The 14,948-nt window shown below is 41.2% G+C and overlaps 1 protein-coding gene across 2 annotated transcripts in view; it reads right to left on the reverse strand.

The window, feature by feature from the left end:
• The window catches only part of vps8 (VPS8 subunit of CORVET complex), a 109,302-nt gene that overhangs the window by 38,708 nt on the left and 55,646 nt on the right, over positions 1–14,948 (reverse strand). For both annotated transcript variants that reach the window (XM_077728937.1, XM_077728939.1), the window contains 8 exons: positions 13,286–13,332; positions 11,494–11,716; positions 11,294–11,383; positions 9,151–9,202; positions 8,928–8,970; positions 4,547–4,619; positions 4,180–4,293; positions 6–77 (listed from right to left, as the gene is read on the reverse strand). In XM_077728937.1, the coding sequence (XP_077585063.1) occupies positions 6–77; positions 4,180–4,293; positions 4,547–4,619; positions 8,928–8,970; positions 9,151–9,202; positions 11,294–11,383; positions 11,494–11,716; positions 13,286–13,332 (714 nt within the window). The remainder of the gene's footprint in view (positions 1–5; positions 78–4,179; positions 4,294–4,546; positions 4,620–8,927; positions 8,971–9,150; positions 9,203–11,293; positions 11,384–11,493; positions 11,717–13,285; positions 13,333–14,948) is intronic.

The following is a 14,948-nucleotide window of genomic DNA, read 5'->3' on the forward strand; positions in this document are numbered from 1 at the left end:
TGTACCTTAAGTAAAATGTCCACCATCCTCTGCTGGTATTCAATGGCTTGTTTGTCATTCTTAAAGTCTTCAAATGTCTAGAAAGCAGGGAAGAAAAACATATTACTGAAAATAATCTTGCTTCCATTTTTTTAATAATTGACAAAAACATCCAAATGGAACAAAAGCACATCTGAAAGGGAAAGTAGACGTTAGGTTTTATTAATTATTTGCATAATCATACTCCGGGCGAGTCGCTCCCAACCTTTTTCGTACTGTGAACCAGTAAATGCATACTGATTACTAAATACCCCCAAAAGACTGATCTTGTCGCAGTAAAGAAACAGTCCCAATCACAAGTCTTTGGCATTTTAGACACTAAATTAGTGCTTTGTGTATCATCGTACGTTTGTTTTATACACTTTCCTCTCACTGAACAAGTACCCTTTAAGCCCTTAAGCCAGATAACTTTTTCTTCCATTTATTCATTTTTAAACCGCTCTATTCTCATCAGGGTCAAGGGGGTACTGGAGCCTATTCCAGGTGACTTCGGACCAGAGGCAGGGGACACCGCGAATGGGTATTCAACCGGTTGCAGGGCACGAGGAAACGGACAACCATTCACCTTCACACTCATACCTAGGGGGAATTTAGAGTGGCCAATCAGCCTACCATGCATGTTTTTGGAATGTGGGAGGAAAATGGAGCACCCGGGGAGAACATCAAAAACTCCAGAAAGGTGGACCAACCTGGATTTGAACCCAGGATCCCAGAGCTGTGAGGCCGACACACTACCCACTCAAGTCCAGATAAAAAAGTCATGCAGATAAACTTTTAGAAATATGAGGACTATAGCATAGTATTGTTATTACAGCACAGTAACTTGAAAAGAATTGTATTTAGGCACCAAAAATGTAAACACCCGACATAGTCACCTCCCCATAATCACTCCCAAAGTCCTTTTTATGTACTACAGTATTTACTCACATAAGCCACGCATGTATAAGCCACATCCTTAAAATTGCCTGAAAATTGTTGAATTTTACTTACGTATAAGCCGCCCTCTGATTCCCAATTTTCACCTCCATATTCATGGTTTAATAGGGAATACAAATGTGTTACCTTGAAGGGAAAATCTCAAGAAAAATCATCACATATTGTATTTCTGAGATACTATGAATCAAAAGCACATTATTAGGGTCAATATCATAAGGAAGTTAATATCCCTGTTTTTGTAAATGCAAAATATCAAATTATTCAATTTGAAAAAAGAAATGCCAATCTTGATGAGAACCACATACTTTCTAATTACAAAAATTAGAATTTTCTTACCAGAAATTTAAGATGTTGTGGCAGCCCTATTGCTTCTAATGTCAAAATGTCTCAACTCTTTTGATGGTTCATATTAATTACTCCATTAGTTGTCACTCTTGAACAAGAAATAAAACGAAAAAAAATCTGTGGAATTTAGTTTTCTTTCAAAATCAAGGATACTTGCGTCTGGTCAGTCAGTGCACATTTACTTTGGTTTAAACGGGACTGCTCTGGGTAAGATGGCTGCGCCCCGACCTAAAAAAGATGGTCATGCCCCGAACAAGTAGAGATGACAATGTGTTTTTTTAAAGATTTTATGCAAGGTACGAACATTTTTTCTTTCTAGAATTTCATTCATAGACGTCAAAATATATTTTTTTACATTTTATGTTTATCTTTTCTCTATTTTGAAATAAATGGCCATATTGGTCGCATTCTCTTGCGTCATGACTTCACGGTGCCATTGCATCATAACGTCATCATATCATGGCGTCGTACGCTTGCAGTTTCATGCATGTCGTGTTTTCATCAAATATAAGCCGTACCATCGATTCAGTGATCATTTTTTGTCCGACAAATGAGGCTTATATGTGAGTAAATACGGTAAGTTGTTAGAATCTCATCACTCTATCCCTGGTCAGTCGCGTCTCTAGGTTTGTTCATTATCACTGTCTTTCTCCCTTTATTTTGCTAGATTTGGCCCTATCCACCTGCAGGCTGTACACCTGCCTATCACACACCTTTCCTGGACTTCTCTTTTTTTCAACTAATTTCTTTTTTGGTACAGTAGAATTCAATTCAATTTCCTCCCATTTGCCTGGTGGTATGTGGTGAGCGGAGAACCAAAATATTTCATTAGATAAGCTAAACCATCATTGAAACAATTAACCAATGGGCTACGTAACGTGTCTCTAATACCCTCTTGTGCCGCTGTTGGGAAACTATTTTTGATTACAGTAATACCTCGACAGACGTGTGCGCCCCGACATACGAGAAAAAATTTGAACAAATATTTATCTTGAGATACAAGACAAATTTTCATATACGAGCATACAGCGGACGCGAGAAGCTGCTCATAAGAAGATCATGTGCACTGTCATTCTCCCCGCAACTCCTTTGTGTGATGTATCTACGAGCACTGGGCAAAATGTTGCATTTTTTGCATGTTTTTCCCCCCTAGTCAGTGCAAATAGCATATAAACTTCTCGTTGGAAAGTGGTCGTACATTATCCTAGTGTGAGGACGTGTTTAATAGTAAAAAAAAATTGACGGATTTATCGGAGAGAAGAGAGGGGGAGAGACATTTTGCACGGCCACAGGCTTATAACAACATAAACAAATTTAAATGAACTTGGATTACGATGCAGACACACTCAAAAATAAATTTAATCTAACCTCTTAGGGCTGTCAGCCTGGGTATACATTCTGTAGTAGGTGTTGTTGTTTGGTGTTAGGTTCTTTTTCTGCAGGTACCTGGAGCTGTGGCTCCACTCCTTTGGCAGAGCCCTGCCCAGGCCAACACAGCTGTGACTACTTCCCAATCATCCCTCCTCCAATCAAAATCCACTTCCTGTCCTTATTTTAACCCTCTTATTTTTCAGTTCTGAACTAGACTGCCTGTGATGTAGATGCTGAGGCAGTGGAGTTCTGACTTTCTTTAGATAGCACCCATTGTCTGGAGATAAGTAGGTTTTGTTTGCCCCAGCTTCACCTGATTTGTAAGTACACTATTCATTGTTAAATTGAGTACTTATGTTGATAAAGTTAATTATTGTGGGCTGCGTAGGAGGACCTGAGATAAGTTTAGACACCCCGGGTCATAGATATAGTTGGTTGCACTTATACACGTCGTTTATTTCCCTGTCTAGACTTTTATTACATCAGTTCTGACAGTGGCACCCTTAGGCCTTATTTTCTGAATTTCTGGGGGTGTTAATTTGAACACCTGTCTGGGAGGGTGGTTTTTTACCTTTTTTATTTGAGGGTACCATTTAGTATCTTTTGCTTCCCCCATGTTGTCCCGTAGTCCAAGTTTTCGGTGGACTTTATTGTAAATAAATTATCATTGAATACTACATGCAGTGTGTGTCTGACTCCATCATTGACTGAATAGTTCTGCTGCGGTAGTTGCGACTCCCTGGTATATCTTACCACCAGGGGGAGTCGTAACATAACCTTACACTGAACTTAATTCTAATTTTGTTTTAAATTGTAACACATTTCTTCTCCCGGGTTGGCTCTATTTTCCTCGCTTCCACCCTGACTTTCAGATGCAACCTATCGACGGTTGTTTGCTAATGAATTCCTTCCAAAATATTCCAAAAATTATGCCCACAAATGTCCTCACAATAGGATAACGCACGACCACTTGCCAAAAAGAAGTAGTGTATATACGCAATTTGCACTGACTAACGGGAAAAAATGCAACGCTCCGCCTAGTGCTCGGAGAGACATTACACAAGGGAGTGGCGACCAGAAAGACAGTGCCCATGATGATGTTTTTGGTGTTTTTTCAGATGGTTGGAAAGCCAGACGCCTCGACCTCACAGTTCTGGGGTCCTGGGTTCGAATTCAGGTCAGTCCACCTGTATGGAGTGTGCTTGTTCTGCCCGGGCCTGCGTGGGTTTTCTCCGGGTACTTAGTTTTCCTTCAACATTCCAAAGACATGCACGGTAGGCTTATTGGATGCTAAAAATTGCCCATAGAGCCATGTGAGAGTAAATGGTTGTTCGTCTCCTCGTGCCTTGCAACAGGCTGGCCACAGATTCAGGGTGTCCCCCGCCTCTAGCCTGAAGTCAGCAGGGATAGGCTCCAGCACCCCCCGCGACCCTAGTGAGAAAAAAGCAGTTCAGAAAATGAGCGAATGAATAATTCACGAATACTCACCTTCGCAAGAACATTTAGAAATTCTCGGGTGTCAAAGTGAAGTAGTGTATGAATAAGAGGGTAGAAATCAGATGATGACTCCCCTGTGTGCAGTACAATCAGGTACTCAAATACCTAACAACAAACCAAAACTGCAGGTTAGTTCCGACCAAAATGTATAGGCTATGCTAAACTTATAATAACAAAGCATTGGAGTTATATTTGAATGAAATTGACCGCTGCCTGATAGTGTACAAAATTAAACAAACCAAAAACAAAAAACCTAAACATTCGGAAAGGAAGTAGATACTTCTTTCACAGAAAATTATTATATTGTTGAAGTGACTGTTGTTTGCAGAACTAATAACCAGAATTTATTTTAAGAAACCTGAATCTTGATCTGGACCACAAGGTCTTCAGGGATGTGTCCACAGGGATATGCCCTTCCAGCAAGACAGCAACTAAAGTAAAAAAAATACTAGCGCTGTCAATTAAGCATTATATACATTATGTAACTCAATATCAAAACTAATCGTTTTCATGTAATTTTCTCTCTCCTCTAATCTCATTTTCTAAACTGATTTATCCTCATTAGGGTCACGTAGGGTCCTGGAGCCTAATGTCTCGTAATTTTAGCCCCCAGAGTCAATTGCCCCCAATTGTTTCAGAATTGGTACCCAACCGTAATTATTACAATGCTGCTTTAATAATACAGTGGTACTTTAACTTACAAAATGAATTAATAATAAAACTTGTTTCGTAAATAGAATTTTTCAAAAGGAGAGCAGTAATTTATAGGGAAATTCTCAAAAAACTAAAAACTAAACCCTTTGAAAATTATCAAAATATTTCAATTTTGTATGAAAGATGTGATAAGGCCTTGGTCTATAAGAACGAGTACATGAGTGACCGAGCCAAGGCAACAGCATTTATCAGGGAATATGCCTTGGTCAGCGGACGCAAGAGTGACAAGCAGAGCAGACGAGCAGTGCATTTTCTATGTCCAGCTAACCGCAGACTACTTGGCTCACCGCGACAAGTCCTCGAGCTCCGGTTCACGATACTGAATTGCAGACGGCGCTGTCCCAACTTAAAGCGGGTAAGGCAGCTAAAAGATCTCCCGGAAAACATACTCCTGAACTACTCCATATCGTCAACACCAGCTTACTAGAGGGCTGGTGTCCACATGCTTGGCGAGTGGCCATCCCTTTCCCATCATCCCTTTCCTCAAAAAAGGGACGTCACCAAAGGACGTTGGGAACTACAGACCCATCGCCCTCACCTCTACGTTTAGCAAAATGATGGACAGGCTTATCGTGAATCGTCTTGTCTGGTGGTTGGAAGCTTCTCAGCCATTGGCAAGCCGGTTTTCGAAAGGGAAGAAATACGACGGACCAGGCCTTGCAACTGTCGCAGTTTATCTCTGACTTGCTTCCAGTCGACTCGACAACGCACACTTGCAACTTTCTTCGACTTCAGCAAAGCAGTCGATCAGGTATGGAGAACAGGTTTCTTACAAAAAAATGGCAGACCTGGGGTTCTCCTATCACTTCATCAGATGGATCTCCAAATGGCTCACAAATCGCACAGCCAGGGTCAAGATCAACAATACCTCCGGCAGGACCAGAACTTTCAAAGAAGGGCTTCCCTAAGCCTCAATCCTGCCTCCCCTCCTATTCATTGTCTATATTGATGACCTCCTCGACAAGTTCAACGATTCCACCCTGGTCAGTGCCTATGCAGACGATCTGGCTCTTGTTTGTCGGGGTAGGAGCAAAGAGGAGGTGACCAAACCCAGGTGACAGAGACTAAGTACTGTTGAAAACAGCTCTCAAGAGTTTAATATCTAAATATCTACTTTTGATTCATGAGAGAGAGGTTATTATCCAAATATCTAAGAACTGTTTAAGATCTAAGTACTGTTTAAGATCTAAGTACTGTTTAAGATCTAAGTACTGTTTAAGATCTAAGTACTGTTTAAGATCTAAGTACTGTTTAAGATCTAAGTACTGTTTAAGATCTAAGTACTGTTTAAGATCTAAGTACTGTTTAAGATCTAAGTACTGTTTAAGATCTAAGTACTGTTTAAGATCTAAGTACTGTTTAATATCTAAGTACTGTTTGATTTAAAGTACTGTTGAAACCAGTTCTCAAAATTATATTCACAAGAGTTTAATATCTAAATATCTACTCTTGATTCATGAGAGAGGTTAATATCTAAGTACTGTTTAATATCTAAGTACTGTTGAAACCAGCTCTCAAAATTATATTCACAAGAGTTTAATATCTATTATCTCAGATATTAAACTCTCTCTGTCATGAATCAACAGTAAATATTTAGATATTAAACTCTCACGAATATATTTTTAAGAGCTGTTTTCAGCAGTACATTCTCTCTGTCACCATTTGATTGGCGACCAAAAGACCGGGGACCAAGGAGGATCAAACGTCCGGGCGGCCAAACGTCTGGGCGACCAAACGTCCGGGCGACCAAACGTCCGGGCGACCAAACGTCCGGGCGACCAAACGTCCGGGCGACCAAACGTCCGGGCGACCAAACGTCCGGGCGACCAAACGTCCGGGCGACCAAACGTCCGGGCGACCAAACGTCCGGGCGACCAAACGTCCGGGCGACCAAATGTCCGGGCGACCAAACGTCCGGCGACCAAACGTCCGGGCGACCAAACGTACGGGCGACCAAACGTCCGGGCGACCAAATGTCCGGGCGACCAAGAGTTTCAATTCCCACCTCCAACCCTGAGGTGGACTCTCGTATCTCGGGCTGAAGTCACCGAGATGGTTAAAAAGCTCCTTGGTGGCAACACCCCAGGGGTGGGTAAGATGAACCTGGAGTTTCCGAAGGCTCTGGCGGTTGTGGGGCTGTCTTGGTTGACACGCCTCTGCAACATCGCATGGACATCGAGACAGTGATTGGTAGACAGGGGTGGTGGTTCCAGTTTTTAAAAAGGTGCGCTGGAGGGTGTGTTACAATTATTGGGGAATCACAGTCCTCAGCCTCCCCGGGAAGGTCTATTCTGGGGTACTGGATAGGAGGGTCCGCCGGGAGGTCGAATCTCGGATTCAGAAAGAGCAGTGTTGTTTTCATCCTGGCCGTGGAACAGTGGATCAGCTGTATACCCTCATCAGGGTCCTCGGGCAGTCTTGTGCGGGGTACTCCAGGAGTATGGAGTTCCACGGGGTCCGGTCCTTTAATGACCTGTCAGAGTCTGGCCCACGTAGCCAGCAGTAAGTCGGATCCATTTCCAGTGTGGATTGGGCTCCGCCAGAGCTGCCCAATGTCACTGTTTATGTTCATCACTTGTATGGACAGAATGTCTAGGCACAGCGGTGGCATTGAAGGGTTCCGGTTTGGTGGCCTCAGTATTGCATCCCTGCTTTTTGCAGATAATAGGGTTGTTGGTTTCTTCAGTCAATGATCTCCAACTCTTGCTGGAACGATTTGCAAATAAGTGTGAAGTGGTCTGGATGAAAATCAGCACCTCCAAATCTGAGACCAGGATCCGCAGTCGGAAAAGGGTGGCATGCTCTCTACGGCACAGGGATCAGGTCCTTCCCCAGGTGGGGGAGTTTAAGTACCTTGGGGTCTTGTTCAGGAGTAAGGGAAGATAGAAACGGAAGATCGACAGGCGGATTGTTGCAGCATCTGCAGTGATGCGGACTCTACACCGGTCTGTCGTGGTGAAGAAGAAGCTGAGTAAAAAGGCGAGATTCTCTATTTACCGGTCGTTCTACGTTCCTACCCACATCTATGGTCACGAACTGCGGGTCCTGACCAAAAGAACGAGATCCTGAAAGTAGTTTCCTCTGTAAGTTGTCCGGACACTGTCTTAGAGATAAGGTGGGAAGGAGGGGCTCGGAGTAGAGCTGCTGCTCCTCCGGATCAAGAGGAGCCAGAGTCTGGCCCAGATGAGTTGGCTCAAGTGTCTGATCAGAATGCCCCCTGGACGCCTCCCTCGGGAGGTGTTCTGGGCACGTCCCGCTGGGAGGAGGCCAATACATACATGCTGGGGAGATTAAGTCTCCTGGCTGGCCCAGGAACGCCTTGGGATACTCGCAGAAGATCTGGATGAAGTGGAAGTGGGAGAAGGAAGTCTGGGCCTCCTTGCTAAAGCTGCTGCCCCCGGGACCCAACTTCGGATAAAGTGAGAGAAGATGAGATGAGAGATGAAATCGCTCCATTTGCTATACAATATACAGCACAGGTGTCAAAGTGGCGGCCCGGGGGCCAAATCTGGCCTGCCGCATCATTTTGTGCGCCCCGAGTAAGTAAATCATGAGTGCCAATGTTCTGTTTTAGGATCAAATTCAAATGAAGTTTATAGATGTATATTATAGTTCCTGATTTTCCCCCTTTTAAATCAATAATTGAAATTCACCCATTTTTTCTTTTCATGTTTTTTAGGTGAAAAATTATTTTGTAAAATCTAAAAATAATTTTGGTTTTCCACTTAAATATTGAATATAATTTAAGCAAAATGTTTCCATTTGAAATGAAAAACAAATTATTTCTAGATGTTTTCCCTTTCTAAGAAAAAAAGTTCAAATAAAGTTTTATAAAAAACTGAATATTTTGGGCTTTTGATCCAGTTCTTATAATCCATTTTTTAAATTCTAAATATTATAACTAAAATGGCCTGGCTCACATCAAATTGAGTTGGTTTTATTGCGGTAAATTCTGTGATCGCAGAATTGCACATACCTGAGGAAACTAACTTTTACATCCACAGAATAACCACATCTTACCCTACCTTATATACACCAAAAGTTTGTTTCCCATCACCACTTCTTCAGCTGTTGAGAAAAAAAGATTGCATCAGGCTTGTAGAAACCAGTTCATTAATTAAGCGTAAGATTTTAATACAGAAAGTTCAGAGAGGTTTTCAGAATGTACGAGTCAAAAATTCATTATCAAGTTCTGGTTGCAACAGCATTACTAGCAAGAAAGTGATTGTAAAGGTTTGTGTTTCTCACCTGTTAAGCTCGTTCCTACACGAAGTGGTGGGCCTATTACATCAAAAAGTTTCTGAAAAACGTAATATACAATTTTAGAATTTTATACAGTTACATTACATACAGACATAGTCACCCACACTTCCAATTTTACCATTATTTTGCATTTCAGGACGATTATGTAGAGGTAAAATGTAAAATCGTGTAATCTATTGTTGCAGTTTAACATCCCGATATATTATGCTTAATACAGTCATACCTCTACTTACGAATGCCTCTAGGTATGAAAGTTTCAGGTTATGAAATGTTGTATATGCAAGAGTTACTCAAGATACAAAAAAGATCCAAGTTACGAAATCCCCCAAAAAGTAAATGCATTTCCTTATTCATTATTTAATTTTGAATTCCCCTTATTACGTGATTAAAAACTAAACAAATGTAATGTGGCAAATATTTTCACACACACAGGGCACACGCAAAAGTAAAATGTACTACAAAGTGGACATCTTTCGGCCCTGCTAGAACGGGCTTTTGCCGCCTTAAAACGGGTATTACATCTATAATGGCCGCGGAGGGATATTTCAACGGTGCAGGGCACATTTTCATATTCTCTATTTATTTTAATACAAATATATCATTTCCTTATAATTTTCTCTCATTTTTGTGTGTTTCATCACATCTTTCATACAAGATTGGGACACTTTGAAAATTTTTAAAGGGTTTAGTTGTTAGTTGTGTGAGGACCGTGGAATAAATGAGAAAATGTACATATAATGTACACCTACTTACGAAATGTTCAAGTTATTGGAACCAATTGATTTCATGAGTAGCGGTACGACTGTATTCTCAGTTTACTTGAACAAATCGTAACATTTGCATGATACCGTTATATCAGTTGTGATGCAAGGATCACGGGAAGAATTATTTTGCTTTTCTGGTATATGGCAATCATCGATTCTACGATGCAACTGTTAAAGACGAAAAACAAGCTGTCTATAAAAATCTCTCAAATCTTTTTCAAAACTATTTCTGTGCTGAGTTTTGTAAATATTTTCTTATAAAATGATTTTTCTGCATTCCCATACTTCTTTCTACTGTCACAATGAAATTTACCGAATACGGAATGAATGAAGTTATCCAATCCAATATCATCCTGGCCGGACGTTTGGTCACCCGGACGTTTGTTCGCCGGACGTTTGGTCGCCGGACGTTTGGTCGCCGGACGTTTGATCCCTGTTGGTCCCCGGTCTTTTAGTCACCAGTCAAATGGTGAGAGAGTAAGTACTGTTGAAAACAGCTCTCAACAACATATCTAAATATCTACTGTTGATTCATGATGGAGGTTAATATCTAAGTACTCTTTAATATCGATGTACTGTTGAAACCAGCTCTCAAAATTATATTCACAAGAGTTCAATATCTAAATATCTACTGTTGATTCATGAGAGTGTATAATATCTAAATATCTACTGTTGATTCATGAGAGTTTAATATCTAAATATCTACTGTTGATTCATGAGAGAGAGTTTAATATCTAAATATCTACTGTTGATTCCTGAGTGTTAAATATCTTACTGCTTCAATAAAAACACCATCTGTAAATTTGCTTTGTCTTCCTTAGTACATTTTACTTATTGCCTTTTGTTTTAATGTCAAAGTTCCGGGCTAAGAGTATCCCAAGACTTTTGTTTGTTTGATAAAAATGACCATCTGAAGTAGTAATAGTAGATATTTAGATATTAAACTCTTGCGTATATAATTTTGAGAGCTGTTTTCAACAGTACTTATTCTCTGACACCATTTGACTGTTGACCAAATGACCGGGGACCAACGGGGACCAAACATCCGGCGAGCAAACGTCCGGGCGAGCAAAAGTCCGGGCGAGCAAACGTCCGGCGAGCAAACGTCCGGGCGACCATACGTCCGGGCGGCCAAACGTCCGGGCGACCAAACGTCCGGGCGACCAAACGTCCGGGCGGCCAAACGTCCGGGCGGCCAAACGTCCGGGCGGCCAAACGTCCGGGCGGCCAAACGTCCGGGCAGCCAAACGTCCGGGTGGCCAAACGTCCGAGCGGCCAAACGTCCAGGCGACCAAACGTCCGGGCGACCAAACGTCCGGCAACAAAATGTCCGGCGACCAAATGTCCGAGTATCAATATCTTACCTCCATTGGTGTGATGTAGTCATTCATGCCGCTATTAAAAACATAGATCATTGCATCGTATAAATGGTTTTCCCAACAAATTTGAACTACCTTGAATCAGACACAAACACATGGTATCATCATTTGGAGAGGAGGCTTTAAAATGTATGTACAATTGTGTTGTATAACTAGAATCTATTGTGTGGTACAGAAATACAAACCCGCTGTACATCTAGGCTTGTGACATCCATATGGACTATGCATCGCCCTAGGTTGTCCATCAGGCCACTGCTGTGATAATGGGCCAAAAGATCCTTCATGATTTGTGGGGAGAGGGGACCTAGGCGGTCCATAACAATATATGACTCTAGTAATTCCAGGAAAATACCCTTAGCAACTACATTCTCCACAAGCTGAGCATAAAGCTGGTCGAAAAGTAGATCTCTAAAATTAAAACACAAAGACACTCACACTCAATGTAGTACATACTGTGAACAGGACTTTCTGTGCAGTACATGTGAAAATGAAGGTGTCATTATTTTGAAAAAACTAAACTAACAAAAACTAGCTCAACAAGCGCCACCTCTAAAGTTGAACTTTAACATTGACGTTTTTTAAACGTACAGCTACAAATGATTGTGTGATGATACTTTGAGCCAAACTGCACAAAAAAGTCTCTGACAGCTATCTCTTAAATAAAACAGGAAGCCGGTCAGCTTGGCTGAAAGTTGGAAAAATGGGCAATTTTGGGGGTCTGCATTTGAACAAATCTGTCCAAGGGACTTTCACCTATCGAACTCAAAATTACTAAATGTGTTTTTACAAATGGAGGTGGTCTTTAGGGGAGGCTCAAAGTTCCAGGTGGTTTTGACAATGAGCCAACCGCACTATATCTTTAATAACTCCCTGGGCCAACCTTCATTTCTTATGATATCATACCTGTCAACGTATACTTCATCGCATCTCATCTAATTTTCTGGATCGCTTTATCCTCATTAGAGCCCATCCCACCTGACTCAGGGACCCCAGAGCTGTGAGGCCGACGTGCTAAGCACTCACGTCACCGGGCCGCCGTGTACAAATACTTTATGAATATTTGCATTTGAAAAATGACATTTGCCATTGTTTTTAACCCTAACTTTGAAGTGCCATCACTTGAGTGTGCTTCCATGTATGTGCACCAAACATGCTGTACTTGCTGGTCGTTTTCATTCGAACCTATAAAAAGGTCACCTTTTCACCAATCTGGTGTCCTACATGCGCAATCACTGGATTGCAATCAGGTGCTTCTTGTTTTCTGGCAAAATCTCATTGGTCAAAGTGTCTGTGCTGGATCGGTTTGAATATAAACCTGCACCCACAGCGACCCTCGGGGACTGGTTTGCCTTCCTTTTCTTTAGAACAACCACAGAAATTATAGGATTTGTTTCAAAACGTAAAACACGGGTTTTAGTCAGCCTTAAAAATACCTACTTCCCTTGTGAAAAGAAAAATGAAAACGAAAATGTTAAGCGATAGAAGCTACATATGCAATCGATTCCAAATCAATTGCCACGCTGAAGTCATTCGCTGAAGTCAATCGCTGAGTCATTCGCTGAATCATTCACTGAATCATTCGCTGAATCATTTGCTGAATTATTTGCTGAGTCATTCGCTGAATCATTCCTCAGAACTTATAACTCAAATGATTCACAATGCACTCATTTAACTGAATTCTCTTCTGTAGTTGAATCAAGATGGCGGAAGCCGTAGTGACGCTGTGAATTTCGAGGGATTTAAATTGTGAATTGGGTACTTCCGAAATGGTTTTTCAAACAAATAAGTTAATTTTTTTGCAGATTTCCGGTGATTAGGGAGGTTGCCCGGAGTCTCAGATTTTGCATTGCATTTCTGAAGATAATAGGCAGCCCTGTTGCTGTTTAGTATAATTCCTAGCATGTCATCATCATTCAATTTTTCATTTTTAAATACAATTGTGTTTTTTGTTGTTGTTTTGTTTCTAAAAATACTTACGTCCTTTGTAGCAGCAAGCAGAAATCTATCAAGACTGGAATCACATCCTACAAAAAGTGGTGAAAATAAATTCTTATTAAGAAAAACGCTAAAATGAAAAAATGTTAAGGGGAAACAGTACCCAAAAAATTAAAAAAATTGACAGGGTGCAAAACTTTTAGCTAGTTCAAAGGAATATTTGTTGACAATGGTTACAAAAAATAAACGTGTACACATGCACGTACACATCCAAATCAAAATGAAAAGCCTTTGTCGTCATACACAGCTTAACAAAATTGGTGGAACTACTCCACGAAGTATGTTTTCCCCGTAAAAAAAACAAAAACAAATATGTAATATAAAAGTATAAAAAGTCACATCCTGACAAGGTAAATTCTAAAATATTGCACAATCTAAGATGCAGCTGTGTACGATGACAATAAAGGCTTTTGATTTTGATTTGATTTGGATGTGTATGTGTTTTGAGTGTCCACGTGTACGTGTACACTTGTATGTAAGTACAGTTGAGGTCAAAAGTTTACATACACTTGAGAAGAACATAATGTCATGGCTCTCTTGCGTTTCCAGTTATTTCTGAACCTCTGATTTTTCTCTGATAGAGTGATTGGAACAGATACTTCTTTGTCACAAAAAAACATTCATGAAGTTTGGTTCTTTTATGACTTTCTTATGGGTTAACAGAAAAAGCTAAATCTGCAGGGTCAAAAATATACATACAGCAACACGAATTAGCAATTTTGGTGACTTAGAGTCAGTGAAATGATCATCAAAGCATGGCCTCTTAACTTCTTGTGAGTGATTACAGCTGGTGACTTCTCTGAGGCCATTTAAATATGGCTCATTGGATGCAAATGCCCACAAACGCTACAGTGGGAAAGTCAAAGGAGCTCAGCATAGATCCGAATTAGCGAATCCTTGACTTGAACAAGTCAAGAAAGTCACTTGGAGCCATTTCAAAGCAGCTGCAGGTCCAAAGAGCAACAGTGCAAACAATTGTTTGTGAGTATAAAGTGCACTGTTTTGTCACTGCCACGATCAGGAAGAAAACGCAAGCTATCACCTGCTGCTGAGAGAAAATTGGTCAGGAGGGTGAAGATTCAACCAAGAATCACCAAAAAGCAGATCTGCCAAGAATTAGAAGCTGCTAAAACACAGGTGAGTGTCCAGAGTCAAACGTGCTTTGCATCTCCATGGACTGAGAGGCTGCCCGGCAAGAAGGAAGCCCTTGCTCCACAGGCAGCACCGTAAAGCTCGACTGAAGTTTGCTGCTGATCACATGGACAAAGATGAGACCTTCTGGAGGAAAGTTTTGTGGTCAGACAAATCAAAAATCGAGCTGTTTGGCCACAATGCCCAGCAATATTTTGGAGGAGAAAAGGTGAGGCCTTTAACCCCAAGTTCACCATGCCTACCGGCAAGCACAGTGTCAGGAGTGGCTCGTTTGCCCCTCCTGGCGTGATGTCGTTTTCTGTTTTCAGCTGTGTGCAATTACGTGATTATCGTTTCCTGGCTTACTTAAGGATTATGGGTTGTGTTCATCGTTGTCGGATCGACTTGTTGTCATGCTCACATCACTTGACGCCATGCTGCGTCGAGGGATATCATTGTTCATTTTCAGTTGTAGTTAGTTGATTCAAGCCCCAGTTGTTTTTGTAAGTTTTTG

The sequence above is a fragment of the Stigmatopora nigra genome, chromosome 12 (genome assembly GCF_051989575.1).
Source record: "Stigmatopora nigra isolate UIUO_SnigA chromosome 12, RoL_Snig_1.1, whole genome shotgun sequence".
Lineage (NCBI taxonomy): Eukaryota > Metazoa > Chordata > Actinopteri > Syngnathiformes > Syngnathidae > Stigmatopora > Stigmatopora nigra.